Source organism: Ambystoma mexicanum, chromosome 5q (assembly GCF_040938575.1).
Source record: "Ambystoma mexicanum isolate Mex_15411 chromosome 5q, UKY_AmexF1_1, whole genome shotgun sequence".
NCBI lineage: Eukaryota > Metazoa > Chordata > Amphibia > Caudata > Ambystomatidae > Ambystoma > Ambystoma mexicanum.
The window spans coordinates 361,170,425-361,194,719 of record NC_090933.1 but is presented as its reverse complement, the minus strand read 5'-3'; the positions used below and the strand labels follow the sequence as shown (position 1 = coordinate 361,194,719).

The following is a 24,295-nucleotide window of genomic DNA, read 5'->3' as shown; positions in this document are numbered from 1 at the left end:
TACATCAGCTATTTGAACAGAGGGAGAAAAGAAAATGGTGAGAAAATGAATAGGTTATCTGGGTTGAGCTAATAGGTTGGGCTAGATTAATGAGGATACAGCGCAGGAGGCAGGTGCACACACAATGCTAAGGGCACAGGAGGCAGGGTGTAGAGCACATTAAAGTACAAACCCATATTGAACATCAAGAAAGGAAAACAAAGTGTGGTCAATAAAGGCTGAAAACTACAAAAATAATGTATTTAAAAAGGTAAAATAGACCATTATATTCTGCAGCATTTCAGCAGGATCCTGGCATGTAATTATGATACATGTATAACTTAGTTTAGTTAGTTTTGACATCCATTGGTGATAAATGGTCTACCAACAAGGTTTGTTTCCTTAGATCAGACTGCAAAACTGGCAGGACACTTTAATTTAAAATCTTGTGAATATGTTTTTTGTACACTGGATCTTTCCGACTACATGGGAATCTATTACCATTTGGCTTTACTCGTGTATTTTGTAAAGGGCAACAAAAAGCACCTTTCTAGGACGGATTTGTCAACCTGAAATTAAATTCCACCATAGAGTATGTATATCACGAAAGTAATGCAAAGAAAACAAAAGAAGTGGGACCTTATCTAGGGTGTGGCCTTTAAATTCTGCAGTCTTTATCATGAAGAGGTTCGCGGTATGACCGATAGTACAGTAGAGCTGTTCAACTCCTGTAACAATTGTGCGCATTCAGCAATGACCAACTAAGAAGTGGCCTTTTGAAAGATTGTAAAGTATACCTGTGTGTGTTGGTTTATTGTGCTAAGTATTTATCAGTGACTTGTGTACATATAATACATCTATATTTTAATATAAATGTAAGAGTGTTTCTTTGATGTGCATTACTAACTGGGTTCAGTGTACTTCCCTATAGCTCAAATCTTCCTCTTAAGATAAGCCTTACTGCTCTGTCACTCTACGAAGGTCTCCGAGTAGTACAGACTGATACTAAGAGTTGAGGATCTACAAACCAATGGGATAGCTTACTAAAGTCTTAGTTCCAAGTAGGACATTAGGAAATCTCCCCTCACATTGCAGCTGTGGATCAGACCTCTGGATTCCTTGGTCTGACGGCGAAAGGCAGGAAAATGGATGAGATCTCTCAGCGGCAGTCTCGAGGGAGGTTAGACCTCTGGCATGGCTTTCATCAACTTCTCTGGTCACGCTGCGGTTTAGGCGCCTTTTCTGCAACACCAACAAAGGACGCGATTTGCCCGGTCAATCTTATTTCAGTTCCTGCAGTCCCACAGTCTGATGAGGGGGTCTGGGTGAGTTGGATTGTGTCTCTGGAGTGTGCTTGAGGGCTCAGCAAAGACTTGGACTAATTCGGCCTTTCCAGAACAATGCACTCGAAATGGGCAGCAGGTCTCCTGCTAATGGGGTTCTGCAGCTCTGGAAACTCACAGGACCTCAGGAAATGGCTTAAATCAAAGTTAATTTGGTTGTTCCCACCAGTCAAATTGAAGGAGTCCTCTTCGGAATTCCTCTGTCGCACAGAAAACCGGCTCAGGACAGCAGTGGTCGCTTCACGGTGTTGCAAAGGGTCTGCAGGCATCTCTGGTCATCTTCTGCTTTGGTTAATTCGGCTTCCAGTGGTCCACTTGCTTTTCACTCCTGGAGCCTCACCTTTTATCCCATTCCAGCACTCACTCCTCTGCAATCTTCCTCAGAAGTTTACGGAAAGGGGTGTTTGGCTGTCCAATTAGGACAGCCAGACCCCCAGTGGGAGCTGATTCCATTCAGGCACTCTGGCAGACAAAGACAAGGGGTGGAAAACTCCTCCCCCACTTCCTCCTGCCCAGACACTCTGGAGCCTGGGGGTGAGGTTGCACACCCAAGGCTTCCCACCAAAGGCAGAACACACACATGCCTTCCCCTCCCAGAATGGTGGAAGAAGGGCTGACAAAGAACAACCACACTAGTAATAGCGAAAAAAGAAGGAAGGCCCCAAGTTAGTACTTGGGTGCCCCCGTTGTGCACTACAGAGGCTATGGACATAGCCTGCAACAGATAAATCACACAGAAAACACACAATAGTAGGTAGGACCCGTACACTGCCACCAGCATTAACTAGGAGTTTGTCTATGTGACTGAAAAGTCACAGGAGCAGAGAGAAGGTGGTGTGTACCAATCAGACTATAAAGTTTTAGGAGAGATCCTTAAGAACTGTTGTTACTATAGGATAAAGAAAATAATCCGAAAGGAGGACCCCAAGGGTCCCCAGCAACTGTCAATAAGGAGGGATGTGCTACAATAGTAAAAATACAGAAGCCTTTAAGAGTTATGGAGGAAAATAGACTCCATAGGACAGGTAAAATAAAAAGAATAGAGTTCCAAAAGACAGATCCCATAAGAATGAATGAGTGGAAAAAGGCTCAACTCGGTCAGGATTTCAGAAAAAGGTCCAGAAGTCCAGCATAAATTGCCCGGGGTCTCGCTAGGAGAGGGCATGAAGCATAAAAATGATAAATCGCCCCAACACTAGCAAACAGTCAAAAGGCGTGTACACAGTGAGAGGCGCGGGCTGCATCTAGTCTTGAAGGGCTCGGGAGAGTGCCAACAAGGGGTTAACTACCAATAACAAAAGGTAGATGGGAATGTGCATTGAGCCCATTGTCACCAAGAGATGCAAATGCTGGCTATTTAGAAAGGAAAGGGGTGCATAAATTGTCATGCCACGTGAAAGCTGGGTTTGTGATCTTTTCAGTCTCACTGTGTTTGTTTAGATTTATTTAGTCTACATTCTTTGCCTGCTGGTAACTGTAGGCTTTCAATCAGAATGGGGAAAATAAAGCCTTCGCTGTAATAATTTTTTGCTCTGCATGTGTGTGTGCGTGCGTGTGTTTGCAGAAGAAAAAGACAATCCATGTAGTCCCAGCTTGCCAGAAAAAAAATATAGATATAAAAGATACATCCAGCGGTACAAGATTCTGCTAATGGTAAAATAACACATTCTTTATTTTTTATTTTTAATGCAGTAGATACCCATTTGTATTAAAGGTTAAGATTGAATTTGTTGTGATATGGAGGAGCCCACCTCTATACGTGCCCTGCAATCGCTAACCGCATTTTCACATTTGAGCAAATGTGGAAAACTACTAGCTGCAATGCATTCTGGTGCTTGTCCACCTACATTTATAAAAACTAAGCAGGAATATAAAATGATATGTACTATCAATGCCAAGAGTTAAAAAGAACATGATGTTTCAGCCTATGTTTTACGAAATAAAAGTACGAATTAAGTAATAGGGCGAGAAAAGTGAGCAGTGGTTTGTATGTTCATATTTTGGTTATGTATAGGATTAATAAAGCTTAAACCTAGTTACTAAGTAACAAAGCACTTTACAAATAGGGTGCCAAGTACAAGGAGAACACATTGAGGAGAGCCATGGGATGGGAAAACAACAAATAGGTTTGATCCCTTTTGGCAAGGTACACAAATTGGGAAATCTGCAGAAATCTGTGGAGAACCTGTATTCATATGTTCGAATTGTGGCAGGGAATTTTGAGCCTTTTCAATACTAGGTTGAAATGGTGCAATTGATGAGCACTGTTTTAGCTAAACAATGAGCTGAGCAAAACCTCACCATAAAGTAATTATCAAACACATGCAAAATTCCAATAGATGCTTGGTCACCAACAGTATGTGGGATATGCCGGCACTGCCACTGTAAAACACCTGTTGAGCTATAGCAGACATTATGTCATAATGGTCATTTATACAATTTTTGTGATGCTGGAGCCGACAATATGTCAGAGAGCTGTATGTGCAAGCCAGGCCTGACCCATTGGTCATGCACCAGAATGGCCTGCGTGATTCCTGCAGGGAGAGGCAGCGGTCTTGTGAGCTGTTCAGTGGGATACTGCCTCCTTCATGAAGGGCCGATGGGTGGCAGGTCACCGCCCATTATGGATAAGTTGCCCTTTGCTACAACCATACCCTCTTTGTTCAAAATATTAATATGACGATCCATGTATTATCTTGTTGGGTTGTTATATGATGTGTGCACGTTTCAAGTCATTGCTATAAAACTGAATGCTATTTTAGCCCTGTGATTTGCACTTCATTTGAAAATACCTTGTACATATGGTTTTTACACGTGTGTTTTTTCAATCTTGCCAATTATTTTGACATGAAAACCTTAAAGTGTAATCAACAAAGTCGGCTTTGGCTTACTTTTCCTTTGCTGAATTTTTTAACCTGACGTGAGCAATTTGCATGAATTGCGGATAGGCTAAACTGGCAGTGTATTTTATATTTTGATAAATCAGAACTTGGTGCATGCCAGTTTTGAAAGAAAACACATAACACATTTATTGAAATACTCCTCAGATTGTTTTTGCCCATGCAGGTCCAAAAGAAAACTAAGCTTGTTGAAATCCTGGATGTAGACGCACCATCCAAAAAAAGGCAAAAGATTGACCATTTCAATCCTGTGGGAACTAGATCTTTTTTACTTCCAATTTAGGGTGCCCAAGTTAAAGTGGGAAGAAAGAGTAACTTTGAGAGGCATTTTGCAATAATAAACACAATTATGAAAATAGCTTGTCCAGAGGAGGCCACTGCGATCCTAAAAAGTAGATAAACTAAATGCTGCAATGCAAATGCTGTTACAGAGGCATCCTTCAAAGTTGCAAATTATTTGATAAAAATCAAATGTACTTTTAGAGATGGTGCAATTGTGAAGGGCGCAGTGACTCCTGTGGCTGAGTCGGTTGCAAGAGATTTAAAAAACTGTCCTGAATTTATGTCTGCCATGTTGGGTGTGCCGTTGGGTGCAAAAACTATGGCAAGAAGGGTGTCTGCACTATCAGTCAGTGTGATTGTCTATCTCTAAAAATCTTTGAGAGCTTCCAGTGCACGCTTCCCAAGCACTGAAGATAAATGGCACTGAACAGGAGCACAGGATTTACCTCTGCAAGTCCTACACTGAGAAAGAACATATCAAAGAAAACTGCAAAGAAAATGACAAACAAAGGTTAGTGGTATTTTCAGAATATGCGAAGGAGGCTACAAGCACATCTTTCATGAAGTATTTACTTAAATCCAACAAGCACGTTTGCTGAGGGGGTGGCCCCAGGGACCCTCTTGCCTGCTCTATTCAACTTGCATAACTTCGGAGGGTATCAATTTGAAGAGGATACACACATTTACCTAAACGTAACTTGCATTCTTGACATTCACTGCCTCAAGTGCCAGCTCTAAATACGGGTGATGACTGTTAGGTAGATTTTTCATTTCTAAGCAAAATCTCCATCACCTGCGAGATCCCCAGCACATTTTGCTGGACTCATGGATGTTTTGGTCTGTTCTCCTGAGTAAGAGGGAACCTTTTTCCAACGCACTCATCTTTTGCTCCATTGTATGGGAACCCTAGTTCATAATGTGTGTACTTTATTTTATGGAGTCTTGCATCACTCCATATTTTCTGAGACATCTGTAATTTACTTTTGTAGCACACAGCACCTTTTGTGCAGTGCTCCTGAGAGCCCTTTGGGCTTCCCTTTGTAGTTTCTTTTATTCTCCTTGGGTGAAGTAGTTCCCAAGGGTAGAGGGATACTGTGTATCCCTTTTACATGTTATATTGTGAGACCAGACCACCCTACCTCATGTTGAGTGCTGAGGGGTTATAATGTATCCCTTTTCTCACTGTTCCTGTAACATTCATGGGTATCAGATAATAATATCCCTATATATATGGTCGCCGTGTATAATGTCGCCGGGCAAAGATTGTGGCGACATTATATAGGTGATCATATATATATAGGGACAGGGGGAGCGGGGGAGGTGGGGGTGTCCCCCGCTCCCCATGAAAAATAAAAAAGGGTTTGAGGGTTGCGGGGGTGTCCCCTGCATGGTCCATGTAATAATGTAATAATGTCCCCACAAAAAACAGCAATTTTTCGGCTATTTTTTTGCATGGCGATATTTTTGAGGGGACATTATTATGGAACCCATTTATGTTACAGTGACAAGCATACCTGAATGGATGATGGAAGTGGACATGTTATACCGACTTTTGTACGATCATTACACACAGGCTGTTTTCCCAGCCCCGGTAATGCACAGAAGGGTTACCATTGACCCAAAACGATGGCTGTATTCTTTTTTTGCCATTTTTTTGTGTGCTTGTCCTTTCTTCGTCCTTCTTCGGCCGTCCTGGAGGGGGGAGACCCTGGTTTGACTTTTGTCTTCGGCATGAATTCTTTGTGAAGCCCGCCAAGGCTCCAGAGTGTCTGAAATCAGGAAACGAATGAGGAGTTCGAAACTCTGTCTTCCGGCATGCCTGCCTGGAACCAGTTCCAATTGGGAGGCTGGCTGTCCTGAAAGCAGACCCACCTGCCAAAGTTTGAATGTAGCATGAGTGCTGATTGGCTGGGTTCCTGAATAAATGGCCTGGATGCTGAAGCTGAAGACAAGTCAACCACTGCAACATAAGAACTGAGGAAGACTACCAGAGACGCCTGCAGCCCCTTCCAGTAACCAGTGAAGCCTGCTGAAGTGACCGCTGCTGTCCTGACCCCGTTTTGAATTGACAGGGAAGCTCTGAAGAGGACTTCCTCCCATGGACTGGTGTGCATGATCAGTCCCAGGACAACCTGCAGTTTGAGCCATCCCACAACGTGCTGCAGCCATCTTCTTCCGTTGAACAAATCCTCCCAAAATCTTGGTGGACCTCTGCAGGACCTCCAGAAGCAATATTCCACTCCACAAAGTCCTCTCACCAGAGTGCAGGACCAAGCAAGCAAGGCGATCAGACGAGAAGCGTTCTTCAGTGGCGTCTCTGACCAAAACTACAGATAAACATTGGAACACAAAGAATCCTTTGCTTGGAGTCCCCTCTCTGGTCTGCTGCTGTGAAATCCCATGCACAGTCCCTCCTTTCATCACCATGACCAATGAACATGGGACCGGGTCTACAGCTGCTACAGCATTAAGGCATCCAGCTTCATCTTCTTCATCACTGCTAAGGTACTCTGGGAATCCAGGTAATTCTGTCGCTCCTGTGTGGGTAGGGGGATAATTTGTGTAGTTGGGAGTTTGCCCGTACACGTTCGCCCAGGCCCAATGCTGAAATACATGCAGGAAGCTTTCTCCAAAGCCCCTGAACCCTTTTACCCACAACAACTGCTACTTACTAGCTACTGAAGATTTCCAAAGATTTCCACAGGAACCCTTGACTTTTGTACAGCTTGTGCCTGCCTTTTTGACCTCCAATCTGATCTTGAAAGAGACTCAGAACTAGATAGTGAAGGACCCCTAAAGCCTAGGATCTGTAAAAAGATTGCTAAAGTAACTTGTCTTGTGTGGGTGTGGTTACTGTCATAAGGTTCTGAAAACAAGTTCTTACTTACCTATGAAGGGCCTAGAGTCATTCTAAAAAGTATTACAAAGTTATTACTCGCCTTTGAATTGCATACTGTCATTCTGAAAAGTAATTGCCAAGTTCCTACTTACCTTTGAATTGTTTCCATTCCGAAAAGTAACTAACTAAAAGTGCTGTAAAGTGTTTACTTGCTTGTGTTGGTCTTGTACCTTCATGTTATCCCTGAAACCGAATAACTTACAAAGTATCGCAAAGTTATTACTCACATTTGAATTACATAAGGCCATTCTGAAAAGTAATTGTTAGGTTCTTATTTACCTTTGAATTGTGTCTACTACTCTAAAATATAATTACAAAGTGTACTACAAAGTTATTTTTACTTACCTTGAATTGCATACTACCATTCAATAAGTCTTTTTCACTGAGGTTCACTTACCAGAAGTACTGTGTTGGTTATACACTGTGTTTGCTTATTGTAATAGTATTTACCTTTCTGAAGTTATCTTTACGTATGTATGTATGCATGTATATGTAAAATAAACCAGTATTTTTACATATACAAGTGTATAAGTGTTTCTTTGGACCATATATATGCTACATGTTTTGTACCTTCCTATAGGCTGCTCTCCCTCCTAAAATAAGCCTGGCTGCTCTACCATAGCTACATCTCTACCTCTACATGGAGTGGCACAGACTTATACTAGAAGTTGGAGCTCTGTATTGCCAAGTATAGAGTCTTATAAAGTCCTTTGCGTGGACTTTAGAAAAAGAAACTCCCCAACAATGACCACACAATCCAAATCTATTTCCCCTCAAAGACTAACCACCTCATATTTGACACCCATCGATCCAGTCGTGGCTTGAATGCACCATGCGGACATACTCCTTCTTTTCCACAATCTCTCACAGTCCGGCACTCATCATATGCCTTTCTGTCCTTCACCACACATTACAAAAGCATTCCAAAACCAACCCCGTCTACTCGCAAACCCAGATATCCGAATTCTGGTCTAAGCCACTAAAGCTCTCCAGATCAGACACTGGCAAAGGCCTTTTTCGCAGCCAATGCAACATGTCACTCAAATAATACTACAGTTATTGCCGCAACACCACCTCTCTACACCAATAAATGTCTAAATCTTCTACATCCCTTACTGATCTCAATTTACTTGGTATTAAACAAACCTCACATTATTTACAAACTGGACTGTAATGCATATTAAAAAAAACAGCTCCAACCCACTCACTTTGCAGTAACTTTCAAATCCACGAAGGCCCCTGGCTCAACTACCCTAGAAACACTCAGACTCAAGACTTCCATTTCTCAACAAAACAAAAGCAAGACATTGATCATTTGTTCCTAGAGGCAAAAAGTACATCCATACAACATCTTCGCCATCATTCTGCAGGCTTTAGCATATAACTTACAGTTCAGACAAATGTTAGACCAAACCTGCAAGCTACATCTGAATATCACAAGAGGTACTCCATTCATATGGACTATTCACCCCAGCTTTGTTGCCAAAACACTACCGCTTCGCTGATAACCTCACTCTTATTCTGAGCAGGACCTGCACCTGCCATGAATAGTTTTATATTTGCATATTGCACATCTTTATAACAATTGAAAGTGCTGAAATGCCCAACAGGGTTTGATGCACATAATAAATATCAGGCAAACCAGAGCTACATTCCAGCAACCCAAAGTGTACATTTATCAGTTGTGCTGTCATTTTGCAGCAGGCTCAGAGAACCATTTTGTTCTCTGCTGATCTATAGGTCTAAGACAATTCTAATATGTGTATAATCATTTGATTAAACTACCACATCCTTTGATTAAGTCTTGTAATTACCATGAATGTACACTACCACACCATTTAAGTAGACTATTACCTTTCTTTTTTGATGGAGAGTCCATTTTGGATACTGGTTTCAAATCCGACAAAGCATCCACTTCTAATGTATCCAGTAACTGGTTGGGCACATCAGTCGGTGAAATTGGTGAATCGATAGGCTTTCCCAAGTTCAGTTCCAATGAAACAGGGACTGAAGAGTCTGTGGTGTCCATCTGTGGAATATTGGCATGTGACCTTGGCTCAGGCTTTAATACTGTACAAATAGAATTCTCCATGGAAATCTGGTCATCCACTTCTATTGCCATGGCTTCTGTGCTAAGAATGACCCTGAAATGAGTATTCTCGGATGGGGTTATGGTGGCTGTCTTGGGATGTTCCATTCTTTCTTTCTTGCAGACCTAAAAAGATGACATATTCACTGGTGATCATGACAGTTCGTTACCCTCACAATATATATATTATATATAAAAATATAAATAATTTAGCTATTCAGAATTTCCACTGGCTCATTATCAAAACAAATGCTCTGATCACTAAAGGAGGAAAAAAACAATTGTGCTATCAATCAATCAACAGACAAGCAGCATGGTATCATTGGGCCTTGTTGTCAATGACGTGTGTCTTGGTGCGATTTAGATCTTTGAAGAATGCGCCAATAGAGCATCTCTGTTAAGAGGGATTTTCAGAACGAGCCTTGTGACAGTGTTCCGAGCGGTCAACCTCAGTGATGAGCAACAGATGTTTACACTTGGCCTTACAAAACCTTTGCAAGGTAGCATAGATTGAGCAGTAAAGCAGACATAAGAAATCAGGAAATGGTGGGAAAGTGCAATTAAGCAATAATACACAAGCCTGGTCGGTCTATATCGTCAAGCAAATTCCAAAAAAGCAGGTTTACGGCTTCCAAAGTGTCCATACTATGGCAAAGCTCTCGCTCAACAGTGGACCATCTCAATTCCCTATCCTTCAACCTCTTTCTACTGCAACACAGAGTTCCCTGCCTTTGTCAACAAGTTGGGATAAAACTGCTCCAATACCTGAATCAGAAGCATCCGTTTATACTAAACATTATAAGTTACTCACCGTAGTGACTAACATACTCTTAGTCCATAGTCCCCTTTCCTCCATACTGTATGGGCGTTCCCTTCGAGGGACGGGAGATGGAACCTTTTTCACCAGAATAACCATCTTCCCCTTTAAATTTAGAGGCGTGCGGCCCTGGGAGCATGCGCTGCCCTGACTCTGCCCTCCGGCGCCACACCTCAGTCCCCACTGACAATAGATTTAACATTACCTAATGGCACCAGTATTATTAGGGGGGAGGATGGTGGGACGTATGGAGGAAAGGGGACTATGGACTAAGAGTATGTTAGTCACTACGGTGAGTAACTTATAATTACTCTTCCGTCCTGTCCCCTTTCCTCCATGCTGTATGAGCGATTATAGCTGAATGTACCCCCAGGGTTGAGAGGAGACCATCCTTAAGCAAACAGGTTCCGGAGAACCGCCTGTCCGAAAGCCGCATCTGACCTGAAGCCGGCATCCAAACAGTAATGCTTGCAGAAAGCCGAGGGAGTGGGCCACGTGCCCGCCCTGCTTATAACTTGCCAAGGGACAGGGCGCTGGAATGCGATGGCCGTTGCCTTGGCCCTGACTGCGTGAGCGTGCATGTTAGACGGGAGTGGCTTGTGCTGGCCCTCGTATGATTCCTTGATGGCCGAGACCATCCAGTGGGATATGGAGGCCTTGGAGGCCCGATAGCCTGGTCTTGCATCTCTGAAAGTGACAAACAGGGCATCTGACTTGCGGAAGCCCTTAGTCGTGTCCAGGTAGAATTTCAAGGCACGTCTGACATCCAGCCAGTGCAGAACTCTGTGCCTCATCCTTAGGATCAGCGAAAAACATAGGAAGGACTATTTCTTCGTTCAAGTGGAACGCTGTTGATACCTTGGGTAGAAACACTGGGTGTGTCCGAAGGACCACCTTGTCCTTGTGAAATGTAGATTATGGTTCTGAGGCGACCATCACCTGATCTCGCTGACTCTTAGAGCTGAGGTGAGGTCGACTAGTAAGGCCGTCTTAATGGTGACCAGCCTGATGTCCACAGACACAATTGGTTCAAATGGTTTGTGCGCCAGGGCGCCCAAGACTATGTTAAGGTCCCACACAGGGTGTGGCTTCTTGATGGGAGGGTAGAGCCTTACCAGCCCCGTCAAATGTCTCTTGACAATCGGATTGAAGGAGGCGAAGACTCCCTCCTCCGAGTTCCTATAAGCCCGGATGGCTGCGAGGTAAGAGCGGCAGGTGTCCACCTGCACACCTGAGTGGGCAAGGTGCGCCGAGAAGGAGAGCACGTCTAACAAAGTACATACCAAGGGGTTGATCTGCTTGAAGTCTGCCCAGTGGCAGAACCTGGTCCAATTTTATACTGGGCCCCGGTAGCCTTGCTCCTTGCGCGGTGTATGATTTCCAGATTTGCCTGGGAGAGGCTGAGATGCCCCAGCGTTACCTGCTCAGGAACCACGCTGTGAGGGCTAGTTTCTGTGGAGCAGGGTGGATGAGCTGGGCCCGTCGGAAGGTGAATTGGAGGCATCTCCGAGAGGCTGATCAGCTCCAAGAACCATGGCCCGGTCGGCCACCATCGAGCTATTAGAATGATGTTGAGCCGGGGAGACTCCTTGATCTTGCAGATCACTCTGTGAATCAGCGGAATGGCCGGGAAGGCGTATGCTGTCATGCCGTTCTACTGAATCCGGAATGCGTCGCCCAGGGAGCCGGGGGCCCTGTCCCTGCCAGGAGGTGAATTGCGGGCACTTCTTGGTGAGACCCCATCTGTTGAGTATCTCCTGAGATACGAGGTTGTTTAGCTGCCACTCAGTTATCCGCTCCCAACCTTCTGAGCCTGTCCACCTCCAGGTTGGATTCCCCCGGAAGGTGGACTGCCGTGAGGTAGACGTCGTTTTCCAGGGCCCATTCCCACAAGCTGTTTGCCAATCGGCACAGTTGAGGGGATCTGGTGCCTCCCTGTCTGGATGAGGACAACCTTGCCCCTAGGCAGCGTAAGGAACGCTCTGAGCGCTAGCCAGATGGCGTTCAGCTCTAGCCAATTTATGCAGTACTCCTGCTCCTGTCGGGTCCTGCTCCCGTGGACAGAGAGATCGTCCAGGGTGGCTCCCCAGCCCTCCAATGAGGAGTCCGTGGTGATGGTGACCTGCGGGGTGGGAGGCCGAAAGGGCTTGCCCGTCCGTAGGTTGCAGTCCCTGGACCACCATGTGAGGTCCAGGTGGAGAGATGGAGGAACACTGATCATCTCGGAATGAGAGCCCCGCTCCCGGTTCCATGATGCCGCAAAGTGCAGCTGTATCCTGCCCATCCTTAGTCTCGTGGTGGGGGATGGCTAATAGGACGCTGCCAAGAGACCCAGGAGATGCTGGTACCACCAGGCCGAGGTCACTTCTCTGCTGAGGAAGTGAGTCATGGCCCTCTTGATGGCTGTGATCTTGTCCTCCGACGGAAACATCTTTTCGGAGCACGTGTCCTAGATGAGGCCCAAGAAGGTCAGAGTCTGCATGGGCTGCAGCTGCGACTTCTTGAGATTGAGTGAAAAGCCCAGATCGTGCAGTGTGTTCATAAGAGCCTGGGAAGAGTGGTGAACGGCTTCCAGAGATGTAGCTCCGACTAGCCAGTCGTCGAGGTATGGGTAGATGTGGAGGCCCTGAGCCCGGAGGAGGGCAGCCACCGAATTTGTGAGCCTGGTAAAGACCCTGGGGGCCGAACCGAGGCCAAAAGGAAGGACCTTGTACTGGAAATGGTAGCCCATCATCCTGAACCGGAGGAAAGAACGATGGGGCTGCCAAATCGAGACGTGTAGATACACGTCCTTCAGATCCAGGGAGCACATCCAGTCTCCCCTGCACAATGTCTCTGCAATAAAAGCTGGCGCAACCATCTAGAATTTTTGTAGGGGTAAGGAGAGGTTGAGGGTGGAAAGGTCCAGCACAACTCTCCGGCCCGCCTGGTTCTTTTTCTGAATGGCAAAAATCCTGGAGTAAAAGTCTGACTCAGAACGAGCGACCGAATCTCTGCCAAAAGATTTGCTGTCCCAACTTGCAGGAGTGGAGGGGAGAAGGGATGGGTAGACAGTATTCCATGGATTCTACGCAGAGGATCCAGGGGTGCACGAACTTCTGGTGCCAAAAATGTGCCAGGAGGGCAAGCCTGCTCCCCACCGGAAACACGTGGACCCGGAGGGGCGTGTCATGCTTTCTTTCCATCTGAGGCTGTTGCGGCGGAGGGAGACTGGAAAAAGACCTTACTCCCACCACCCCCTTTCCCTTTGTGTTGCTTGCGTCAATGCTGAGTCAGTGAGCGGTCAGGCTGCCTGGACCTCTGTTCTTGGAAGCCACGGAACCGGCCATGTGTACGACCCTTGTCGGAGCGCTGCTGTGACTGGGTGTACTACTTGGGCGTAGTCTTTGCCAGTATGGATAAAGACTTGGCGGTTTGTGAGCGGTTCTTCTTGTCCAGCTCTTCGTCCGTGGTGGAGTGGAAGAGGTCTCCCCTCGAACGGTACATCTAGTATACATACCTGGACGTCCAGGTTAAATTTAGTCACCCGGAGCCAGGCTGATCTTCTCATGTCTGTGGCGGTGCAAATGGCCTGGCCAGAGGTATCAATGTGGGCCATGGTGGATTCCATGATGTCTTGTGCCACCATTTTGGCCTCTGCCAAAGCTGCCTTGAAACGTGATTGGCTCTGCATCAGAAGTTTTGGGAGGAAGTTGGCAATTTCACGCCAAAGCCTCTGGTTGGCAGTTGCCAACATGGCATCAGCATTGGCCTGATGCAGATTTAATAATGAGTTGGAATACAGCTTCTTCCCGTACGCCTCCAAGATCTTCTCCTCCTTGTCTAGCAGCACTGTCGAGGAGGTAGCTGAGGACGCCTGCGGTTTGGAGTATAGTGATGCCGCAGCGATCACCGAAGAGTGTGACTGAGGATGGACAGACAGCAAGAGTGTAACTGCGACGATTGACCAGCTGGACCGAATGCGGCTTGAGCCAACCCTTCTTGGGCAAGGCGACTACATCAGTCTGCATAGGGATTCCCGTTTTAGCAGAGGGGCATCACGTGAGGACTTCAGCGAGGACCGCCTCTGCTGGTTGCTCTATCTCGGGTTGAGGAAGGCCCAAGTACTCTGCCAGACCAGCAAGACGTTCGTGGAAGGCCTTGGCTGATGAGGGTGTGTCAAGGTCCTCCTTGTCATCAGTGTCCACCTGAGGGGCAAGAGGATCGTGTACCGGAGGAGTATTGGGAGCCGGAGGCTGAGGTACGGAGACCGGAGGCTGAGGTACGGAAACTGGAGCCAGAGGTTGCAGCGGGGGCTGTTGTGGAACCGCCTGTGCAACAGGCTGAGGGGCCGGAGCAGACGGCAGAGGCTGCATTGGGGCCGGAAGCGTCGGCAGAGGCATTTATGGTGCCGCCAGCATAGTCGGGAGGATTTCCCTGACGGCGTCCCTGAGAATTAGCCCCATCTGAGGAGATTTCATGAACCCGAGGAATTTCTCGAACAAACTGTCCACATAGGCTCAAGAGGTGGTAGGCCATATAGAAGGGGCCACAGGAGGCTGCTGGAGACGCTGCTTACCCTGCCCATATGGACGCACAGAGAATCAACTCTGCGTCAATAAGGATAGGCCGTAGGCCACGTACCTGGTTGATGCCAGTCCCACCTTGACATTCGCTCTTCGCCGAAATCATATATCTGGTGCGGCGTTGGGTGGGTGCTGAAGTCCAGCGAGGCGGCCATCTTGTCAAACTGCCTTCCACATGCGTGTGTCGTGCCGCTGGGTCCAAAAACTCCTCCAGGACTCTTCAGTGTGGATCATGAGGCCTACCCTGCTCTGCGGGCTGAGGCCCGGTAGGCATTATGCCCTCGGCCCGCAGGCCGGTAGAGCTGCGTGTAGGTCCCCCCTCGGCCATCTTGCCGGTATAAGGGCGTGGCACCTCGGGTGAGAACCCGTTAAAAGAACCTTCCGGTTCCTCAACACTTTCACCGGGAGGATCTGTGGATCCCTCGGCCTGGAGGCCAGTAGCAGAGGTAGCCTCGGTGCACGTGTCGGTACGAGAACCTGAGCGGTCCCTCCCGTGCGGGCGAGTCCCTGGGAAGGAGTCTCCCTCGCGGGGTGCAACTGAGAATAGAGGCCCTACCTTGGGCCTGGATCGATGGTAAAAAAGTCCTTCAAGTCCTCTGGAGAAAACTTCTGAAAGAGCTCCCTCCACCTGGCTAGTCTGTTCTTCAGAGACCTGGCGGACAGTGCATTGCACGCTGTACAAGCTTGCCAACCGGGGTCTGGGCAAAGGCAACATAGGCAGAGAGCGTGGGGGTCTGAAGTTGGAAAGAGCCCGAAACCTGTTTGCTGTCGACATGCGCCGGGGAGGAGCGTGATGCCTGAGGACCGAGTATCTAATCAAAAAGACGAAAGAAGAAGAAGAAAGAAGAAGAAGGGGGGCGTGGCTTGGACGCCATGTGAAAGGACGTGCCTGAACGTGAGCTCCCGCTGATCCGAACATTATCCGGCTGAATCCGCGCAACGGCCGCTACGATGTGGCATAGACGGTGATGACTGTAAATGCGAAGCTCGGCTGCACATGTGGATGCATTCTCATACGGGATTGTGCAGCGCTTGTGTACTCAGGAGCCGCGTGAAGTTTTTGGGCCGGAGCTTCGCCGGCAGACAAAATGGCCGCCGTCGCTTGATGTTGGGACAAAGGATCGGGGACCGGATTCTGGAGGCGATTTCCTCAGTTCACGTTCAGCGCGATCCAGCGAAGCAAGCTTGACTGGAGGTAGCCGAAACTGTGTGGCGACGGGGGGACATAGTGCCCCCAGGCCTGGGGCCTAAGCGAGATCGAAGGGACGCTCCTGATCGAAGATATGACGAGCAAGCTCCTGAGGGCGAAGAATAAACAGCCCACGCTCGACGAATTTGCCAAGACATCGCCTGGCACCGAGGGGACCAGGAGCAAAGAGAAGGCCCAGCCCAAGGAGATGGCCGCAGGAGGAACGAACCAGGAGGTCCTGGCAGCGATCGCAGATCTGAAGGCGACATGGGAGACCAAACTCCAACTTGCGGTGGCCGAACTGAAATCTGCGATGGAACTTCAGGTCGGGGCGGTACAGGAGGACGTGAACCTCCTGAGGCAAGATGTGCGAACCCTGGCCGAGCGCACAGAGACCCTGGAGAAGGAGATGGGCCCGACTGTGGCGGAATGCACCGCGCACAAACGAGAGATCCATGCCCTGGTGCAGAGGGTAGGCAACCTGGAAAGCAGGGCTGAAGAGGCAGAAGGTCGGGCCCGTAGAAACAACATCCGGATTGTGGGCCTACCGGAGGGAGCTGAGGGCCAGAATCCCACAGATTTTATTGAGACTTTGCTGCTGCAGGAGATCACCGGAGGTGCCCTAACGCAGGGATTTGCAGTGGAGAGGGCACACAGGGCCCTGATCAGAAGGCCACCGCCGGGTAATCCGCCCAGGCCCGTGATCGCCAAGATCCTCAACTACAAAGACCGGGAGAAGATTCTGGAACATTTTCGTAAAGGGGGCACCATACGGCGAGGGGAGGCAACCATCACTGCTTACCCCGACTACACTCTACAAGTGCAGCGCAGTCGGATGAACTTTGGGGCGGTCAAAAGGCGCCTGCGGACGGCCGGTTTCAAGTACATGTTACTCTACCCAGCCAAACTTAAGGTCTTCTTCAAGGCTAAGACGCTGTTTTTCGACACCCCTGAGGAGGCCATGGAATGGCTCGATGCGCAGAACTGCCCTCAGGAGCCTGATGAGCAGATGGCGGACGGAGCAGGGAGAGTTAAGTGAAACAGTGGGCCTGGCGGACTTTGAACATTTGGACTGGAATATAGTCTTTGCCACTTTGTGATGGGGATGCACGTTTTAACTGGTTCGAACATGGTCCGCGAGCGCGGATATAAATGTGTAGGGGGCATCCGAGGGCCGTTTTATTCGTACCCCAGTGTGTGGTTAGGTTAGTCACTGTGTGGGGTGTGACACCCTGTCGGGTTCTCTACGGGGGCTTCCGTGGAGAACCGAACACGGGGATGCCTGAGATCCAGGGATGGAGCTGGGCGGTTGGTTGGGTTAGGGGGGTGGGGGGTGTTAGTTGTTATATGAGCCTGGGGAAGAAACTGAGAAGGGATGTAGTCGGGACTGGGGGGAGGCGATCAGACCAGAGGGGGAAGTGGGAACTACGGATAAATCATGGGAGACCTTAAGGTATTGACATGGAATGTTAGAGGGTTGAATAGCTACCTGAAGCGCAATAAGGTCATGTTGTATTTGAAGAGGCAGAGGATAGACGTGGCCTTGTTACAGGAGACGCATTTGACACGGGATAAACTTGAAATGGTGCGGAGAAAATGGAGGGGGACAGTGGTTGGATCCACATTCTCTGCGTATGCCAGGGGTGTGCTGGTTTGGGTTGCACCACATGTCCCGTTCAAGCTTTTGGGGGAGGTTGTGGAGTCGGACGGGCGGCTGGCCATGGTTCGGGGGATTGTGGAAGGTAGAGTTGTCTGTATCATAAACACTTATGCGCCCAACCAGGACACAGTGACTTACTTCAAGACACTGTGCGCGAGACTCGGTGAAGGGATGGGGAGCACAGTAATCTGGGGTGGAGACTTTAATTGTGTGCTTAACCCCAGGGAGGACAGGTCGGATGACAAAATGGTTAGGCCCAGCCCAGCGGCCAAGGTGTTGCAGTCGCTGCTAGCGGATCTAGGCCTGGTAGACGTGTGGAGAGCGAGACACCCGGGTGGGAGGCAGTATTCGCACTATTCGGCTCCGCACCAACTGCACACGAGGCTCGACTACTTTTTTGCCACTCCAGACATTCTTACGGAGTGTGAACAGATTGACTACAGGGCGAGGGTCCTCTCGGACCACTCGCCCCTAATCATGCATTGGCGGCTGCGCCCCCCACGTGCACGGATTCCAACATGGCGCCTTCGGGCGGAAGCGCTACGGGATCCGGTATTCAAGGAGGACATGAGGGAGGAGATAGTCGCGTACTTTGAGTCGAACACAGGGAGTGTCAAATCGGCTGGTACTTTGTGGGAGGCTTTTAAGGTGGTGATGAGGGGAGTTGCTATCGCGAAGTCCAAGGGATTAATGGGCGGAATCCTGACCGACCTGCGAGAGGCCGAGATCGAGCTGGAAAAAGAATTGGAGAAGGGTGGGACCGATGTGGAAGTAGTTACTGAGCTGCAGCAGCGGTGCTCTGGGCATTGGGACAGACTTTGTAACCTGAATTATACGAAGTACATTGAGAGGTTGCATGCGGGTGGGGACAAGACAGGCAGGCTCCTCGCTTGGCTATATAAGAGCGAAAACCCTAGGGCTCCGATCCGATCGGTTATCACTGAAGGGGGTGCGGAGATCGATACGCAAGAAGGGGTAAATGGGGCATTCGCAGAATACTATCAAACATTGTATGAAGATCGGGAAGGGGGGAGCCGAGAGGAGATAGATGAAGTACTCGGGGATATAGGCCTGCCCAGAATCAGCGATGAAGAGCGAGAGGAGATGGATGCTCTGATCACTCTGGAAGAGCTCAGAGAAATAGTGCGACAGCTGCCCACTTGCAAGGCCCCGGGGGCGGACGGGTTCCCCAGTGAGTTTTATAAGGCGTATGGGGAGGAGGTACTCCCGCCCATGCTGGACATGTTTAATGAGGCGTTTGAGCTGGGACAGCTACCAGAATCACTCAGGGAAGCGGTCATAGTGCCACTCCCCAAGCACAATACACCGGGACACGGTTGCGGCTCCTATCGACCCTTGTCAATGCTGAACCAGGACAGCAAGATCCTAACAGCTGTCTTGGCGGCTAGAATGAGGAGAGTGATAGGCAAGCTGATTCACCCTGACCAGACGGGCTATGTCCCGGACAGGAACATTACCCACAACCATAGACGCCTACACAGAGTGGTCGAATGGGGATGTAGCAAAGACGGCGAAATGGCGATAGTGGCGCTGGATGCGGTCAAGGCGTTCGACTCTGTTCGTTGGCCGTGGCTGTTGGCGGCACTGGATCACTTCGGAATGGGGCCAGGGTACAGGAGGTGGGCCGAATTATTATATAGCGCGCCTCTAGCCAGAGTTCGTACGGGGGCAGTAGTGTCGGATAGGTGGCAGTTAGGTAGAGGCACCAGGCAGGGATGTCCTTGGTCCCCAATGTTGTACATCCTGGCCCTTGAGCCCTTGGCAATTTACCTCCGGCAACAGTATGACCCGGTGGGCATAGAGGTGGGGGGGGAGAGCCATCTGATATCCCTGTATGCCGACGATATGCTGTTGTACCTCCAATACCCTGAAGAGAACTTGCAATATGTCTTGGAGGTGATGGAGAGGTTTGCTTGGCTTTCTGGTATAGCGGTCAACCCTCGGAAATCCACCCTGTTCCCGCTGGGCGGCTATGTGGGGATACCGGCTGAGAGGTTGCCAGTATTGCGAATCCCATGGGCGACAAGCACCTTTCGGTACCTTGGCATAGACGTATATCACACGACCGGGGAGGAACACAGGCACAATACTGAATTGGCAGTGGGGAGGATCGAGAAGTGCATGAGGTTTTGGGAGAAACTACCCTTAGCGATGATGGGCCGGGGTGCTATGCTTAAGATGGTCGTGCTACCTAGGCTGCTGCATTATTTCAATAACATTCCATACATGATACCCAAGGGGTTTTTTGCTAGACTACATGGGGTATGTAGAGATTTCTTATGGCAGGGCACGCGTAACAGGGTCGCATTGTGGAAATTGCAGAAGGCTTATGAGAAAGGCGGCGTGAGGCTGCCGAACTTTGAGGCCTACTACGTGGCAGCGCAGCTGCAGTACGTGGCCAAGTGGCTTTCGGACGACGAAACCCCGGAACATAGACTGTTGGGAAAGGACTGCTCCCCCTTCTACCTGCGAGAGATTATTTGGGTATCCAGCACATGGATGAGGGGGCGTCCTAAAATGCTAGCGTTGGGCAGGAACATGTGGCGAAGAGCCTGCCGGATGATGGGGGATCCCCGGCCGTGCATGCCGCAGCTGCCGCTGGTGGCCTTGGCAGGGGAAGACGGACAGCTTAGGGCCATCCTGCGAACATACTGGGAGTCAGTGGGGCTGGTCACTTTGGGGGACATTTGGCAGGATGGGGCCTTGGCGGAGTTCGCAGATCTGGAGGCGGGGGCGGGGCTGCATGCGGGGCAATACATGACGTTCCACAGAGTGGTCAGGGAGGTCCGGAGCACTTGGCCCGAGACCGTATTGGCTGACGAGCCGGATGCGAAGCTGGAGATTGTGTATGACGCATCCGAGGGCGGGCATGAGGTCTCCAGGCTGTACGAGATGCTGATGGCAAAGGTTGGGAAGGATTTGGGGTACCTGAGGTTGGAATGGGAAACTGAGATGGGGGCCCCGATGGCGGATGGGCAGTGGGAGTGCGCCCTGGGGTACCACAAAAAAGTATCGAGGAATGCCAGGTTTAAACAGATACAACTATATATCACGCATAGGGCATACATGACCCCCCTGAGAATTTCCAGATTTCGAGACGCTGGGCGCCAGGCGTGTCCCAAGTGTAACACAGAGAACGCTGATATGATTCACATGTTCTGGGCCTGCCCTGTGATTGCAACCTACTGGAGTGAAGTGGCGCAGAAGCTGGCAGGGAGGGGCATTGTACTTAAGATAGATTCGGCCTGGGCCTGTTTGCTTGGAGGGTACCCCAGGGCGCGCAAGCTTCGGCACGTGGAGAAGCTTAAAGATTTGGCTTATACACTTGCCAAACGCAGAATAGCCATGGGATGGAAGAATTGTCAGAAGCCACGGGTGGAGGTATGGTGGCGTGACCTCCAGAAATGGGCTGCCGCCGAGACGACAGCATGGTGGGAGGCCAGCAGGGCGGGAGGGGAGGAAGAGGTGAGCTCCCTCATGGCATGGAAGGTGCTATTGGCTGAACTGTTTAGTACGGGGTCGACCTCGGCTGGATCTGAGAGCGACGGAACCCCACCACACGAAACGGACAATGACGGTGGACACCCTACAGGCTCATAGGGGGGAGGGAAGGGGATTGTTAAGTTAATTCTGTTCTGTTTTTTTCTTTCTTTTCTCTTTCATATCTGTTGTTTGGCCTTTGTTGTGGCTTGATGTGCTCTATTTATGTTCTGTTGCACTGTGTGGTCGTTATAAAATAAAATACATTTTAAAAAAAAAAAAAAAAAGAAAGAAGAAGAAGAAAGAAGAAGACGAAGATGACGAAGAAGACAGAAGACGAAAGAAGACAAAGACGAAGAAGACTAAGAAGAAGAATCTGCGCGTGGAATTACGTGGCCGAAGTCAAACCCAGGAGCTCTGGTGAATTCGGCCCGTTCCTGTCGATGCGGAAAAGGGTACTGAGGTGTGGCGGCAGAGTCAGGGCAGCGCATGCTCCCAGGGCCGCACCCCTGCGCGCCTCTAAATCTCTAAATTTAAAGGGGAAGAAGGTTTTTCTGGTGAAAAGGGTTCTGTCTCTCATCCCTCGCAAGGGACGCCCATACAGTATGGAGGAAAGGGGACAGGACGTAAGAGTAAAAGAAGATCTCTTATCGTCATGGGACCGGAGGACCGGGGCATTTTACAAAGGGTATCCTTCAAACCCTGGAAAGCCTTCTCACACGCCTCTTCCCAAGACACCTTTTTAGGTTTCTTGGGAATAGTGAGAGCAGTTTAAGGAGTAGCAATGGTGCCAAAGTCTGCCACGAAATTCCTATAGTACCAACTGAGGCCACAAAAAAGTCCTCTCCCAATTTGGATAGTGGAGGTCTTCCAGTAATGTACAGCTCTGCCTTACCACCAAGTCGAGTTTGAATCATGCCCCTATATATCCATGCTCAAGGCAGACCACAGAGCCTGAACCTATCCGGCACTTGATTGCTTTTAATGTCGCGAGGGCCTGCTTAAAGCCTGAAAACACTCTCCTGAGGGGAGATGCATGTTCCTCTCAAGTGGAGATGAATACTGCAATGTCATCATGATATGCCATGCAAACACCTTGAAGCCCATTCAAATCATGGTTTACCAACCTCTAGAATGTGTCAGGAGCATTCTTTAACCCTAAATCGTTAAACCCTTCAGGGGCAGAGAATGCAGTCTTCTCTTTGTCAGGCTCTTCTCAAGGACATTTGTCAACGTCCACTGGTGAGGTTCAAAGTTCTTTAATACTTTGCAGTACCAAGCTTGTACCACAACGCGTCAGTTTGTAGAACGGGGTATCTGTCTTAGTGACAGCATTCAGAACCCTTTAATCCACGCAGAAGCTCAAAACTAAAGATCCTTCTTTGGGAACCAGTACTAGAGTACTGGATGAAGCACTAGAGGTGGGCACAATCACCCCAAAGACCAACATATCATTTACCTCTGTTTTGATGCAAGACATTGTCTTGTCTAACATCTTATAGATTCTAGTCATGCTGACACAAAGGTAGCAGACCTGGAGATAGTGAAAATAGAGGGGCAAACTGCTGAAGAAAAGAGACACCTCTTGTTGCATTTGAGTGGCGGGTTACACTTCCCCTCTATCTGAACCATCTGAAGGGCTACCCTGAAACAAGTCAGTGACAAGCTCACTTTTCTGGTCTTCCCCATGTGAAGGCAAAAGTAGGGCTCCCCGTTCAACCATAGGGATGAAGGCCTTCAATGTATTAATGTGGAAGATTCTTGGAGCCTCTCTAGGATTGTCCATGTGCACCAAATGGAGTAGTAAGGGAATCTAACCATGGTATAAAAAAATACCAAGCAGGGACATAGCCTCTGAATTTGCAGTCAGTGTCCTAAGCAGATGATATCAGTATACCTGGTGGCAACTACCTCTAAGATAAACCTATTGCACAAGGATGTAAGTGGGTCTAGGGGAGGAACAATGTCAAACCCTACATTCTCAAAAGCTACCCCACCACATGGAGAAGCAGCAAAAGATGACTGGATCGTGGCACCAATTTTGCCAGAAAGCTGACAAATGGGGCAGCTCCAGCAATGGCCTATTTAAACATCCATCTTGAGCCAACAGAATTACAAAGGTAAAGTATCCTTCATCATCTTGATTCTAAGATGACCTGAAAGGAGGACATCATGGGCCAACTGCAATATGAAAGTCCTCAGACTGTGGGACCACCAACCCACTATTGTCACCAGGTGTGAACCTTGTAGGTACACTATAAAGGAGCCATCTTCCCAGAATATCCTAGGCATCCCAGCTTACTCACCCTCTGGCTGGGAGCTGGCATTCTCCTTGGGGCTTCAATGGTGGAACACTACCTTTGACCCTTACTGAGTTAAACCCTGGAGGGCCCAGCTTCTACAAGAAAACTTTGCTGCTTCGCATGGTCTCCAGAGTTCAGAAAATCAGGAACACTACTTCTCCCCTTCTTCAGGAGCAGGAACCTCTAACAGTGGAGGTGTCTTTTGGGTAGACAACTTCCTCTTTTTGGCCTCAGGTTTCCCTTTTGCCTTGTACCTAGACTTGCAAAAGCAGCTGCCTTTTTAGTCTGAGACCTTACCCTAGGGGAGGATCTGCAGTATCACCCACAAGACCATCATCTTAAGTAATTTCCAAACTATAGTAGGTCGAAGAGGAGCTCTGGTAAGCTGGTCTGCATCTATAAACGAAGAATCTATGTTTGTTCTGCTGACTCCAGTGAACTCATGGCCAATGGGAACACTATTGTCAGGGATGGTGGCAATTCTGTCAGCTGCATGTCGCTCCAAAGACCGAAGGAACAATAGCACAACTTTACCACTGACATCTCGGAGTACAGAGTACGAAGAAAGAGAGATGTCTCTGTGGGAATGTTTCCCTCTTCAGGAGAGAAGGACTAATTTATAGAGTGGACCCCCAAGGTCTTACCCTTACATCTGAGATCCCCCTTCACAAGGTTAACAAGTCATACAAACACCAAATGACTTACAGTATGGAGTCTGATGCTGATAAGACTCCTGTTTGGCACCACCCAAGTCAGTAGCTTTTACCA

At 48.7% G+C, this 24,295-nt stretch overlaps 1 protein-coding gene across 4 annotated transcripts in view; it reads right to left on the bottom strand.

Annotated features, from left to right (window-relative positions):
* LPIN2 (lipin 2) overlaps nt 1-24,295 on the bottom strand; it is an 819,298-nt gene that overhangs the window by 408,611 nt on the left and 386,392 nt on the right. For all 4 annotated transcript variants that reach the window (XM_069620856.1, XM_069620855.1, XM_069620857.1 and 1 more), the window contains one exon: nt 9,258-9,618. In XM_069620856.1, the coding sequence (XP_069476957.1) occupies nt 9,258-9,618 (361 nt within the window). The remainder of the gene's footprint in view (nt 1-9,257; nt 9,619-24,295) is intronic.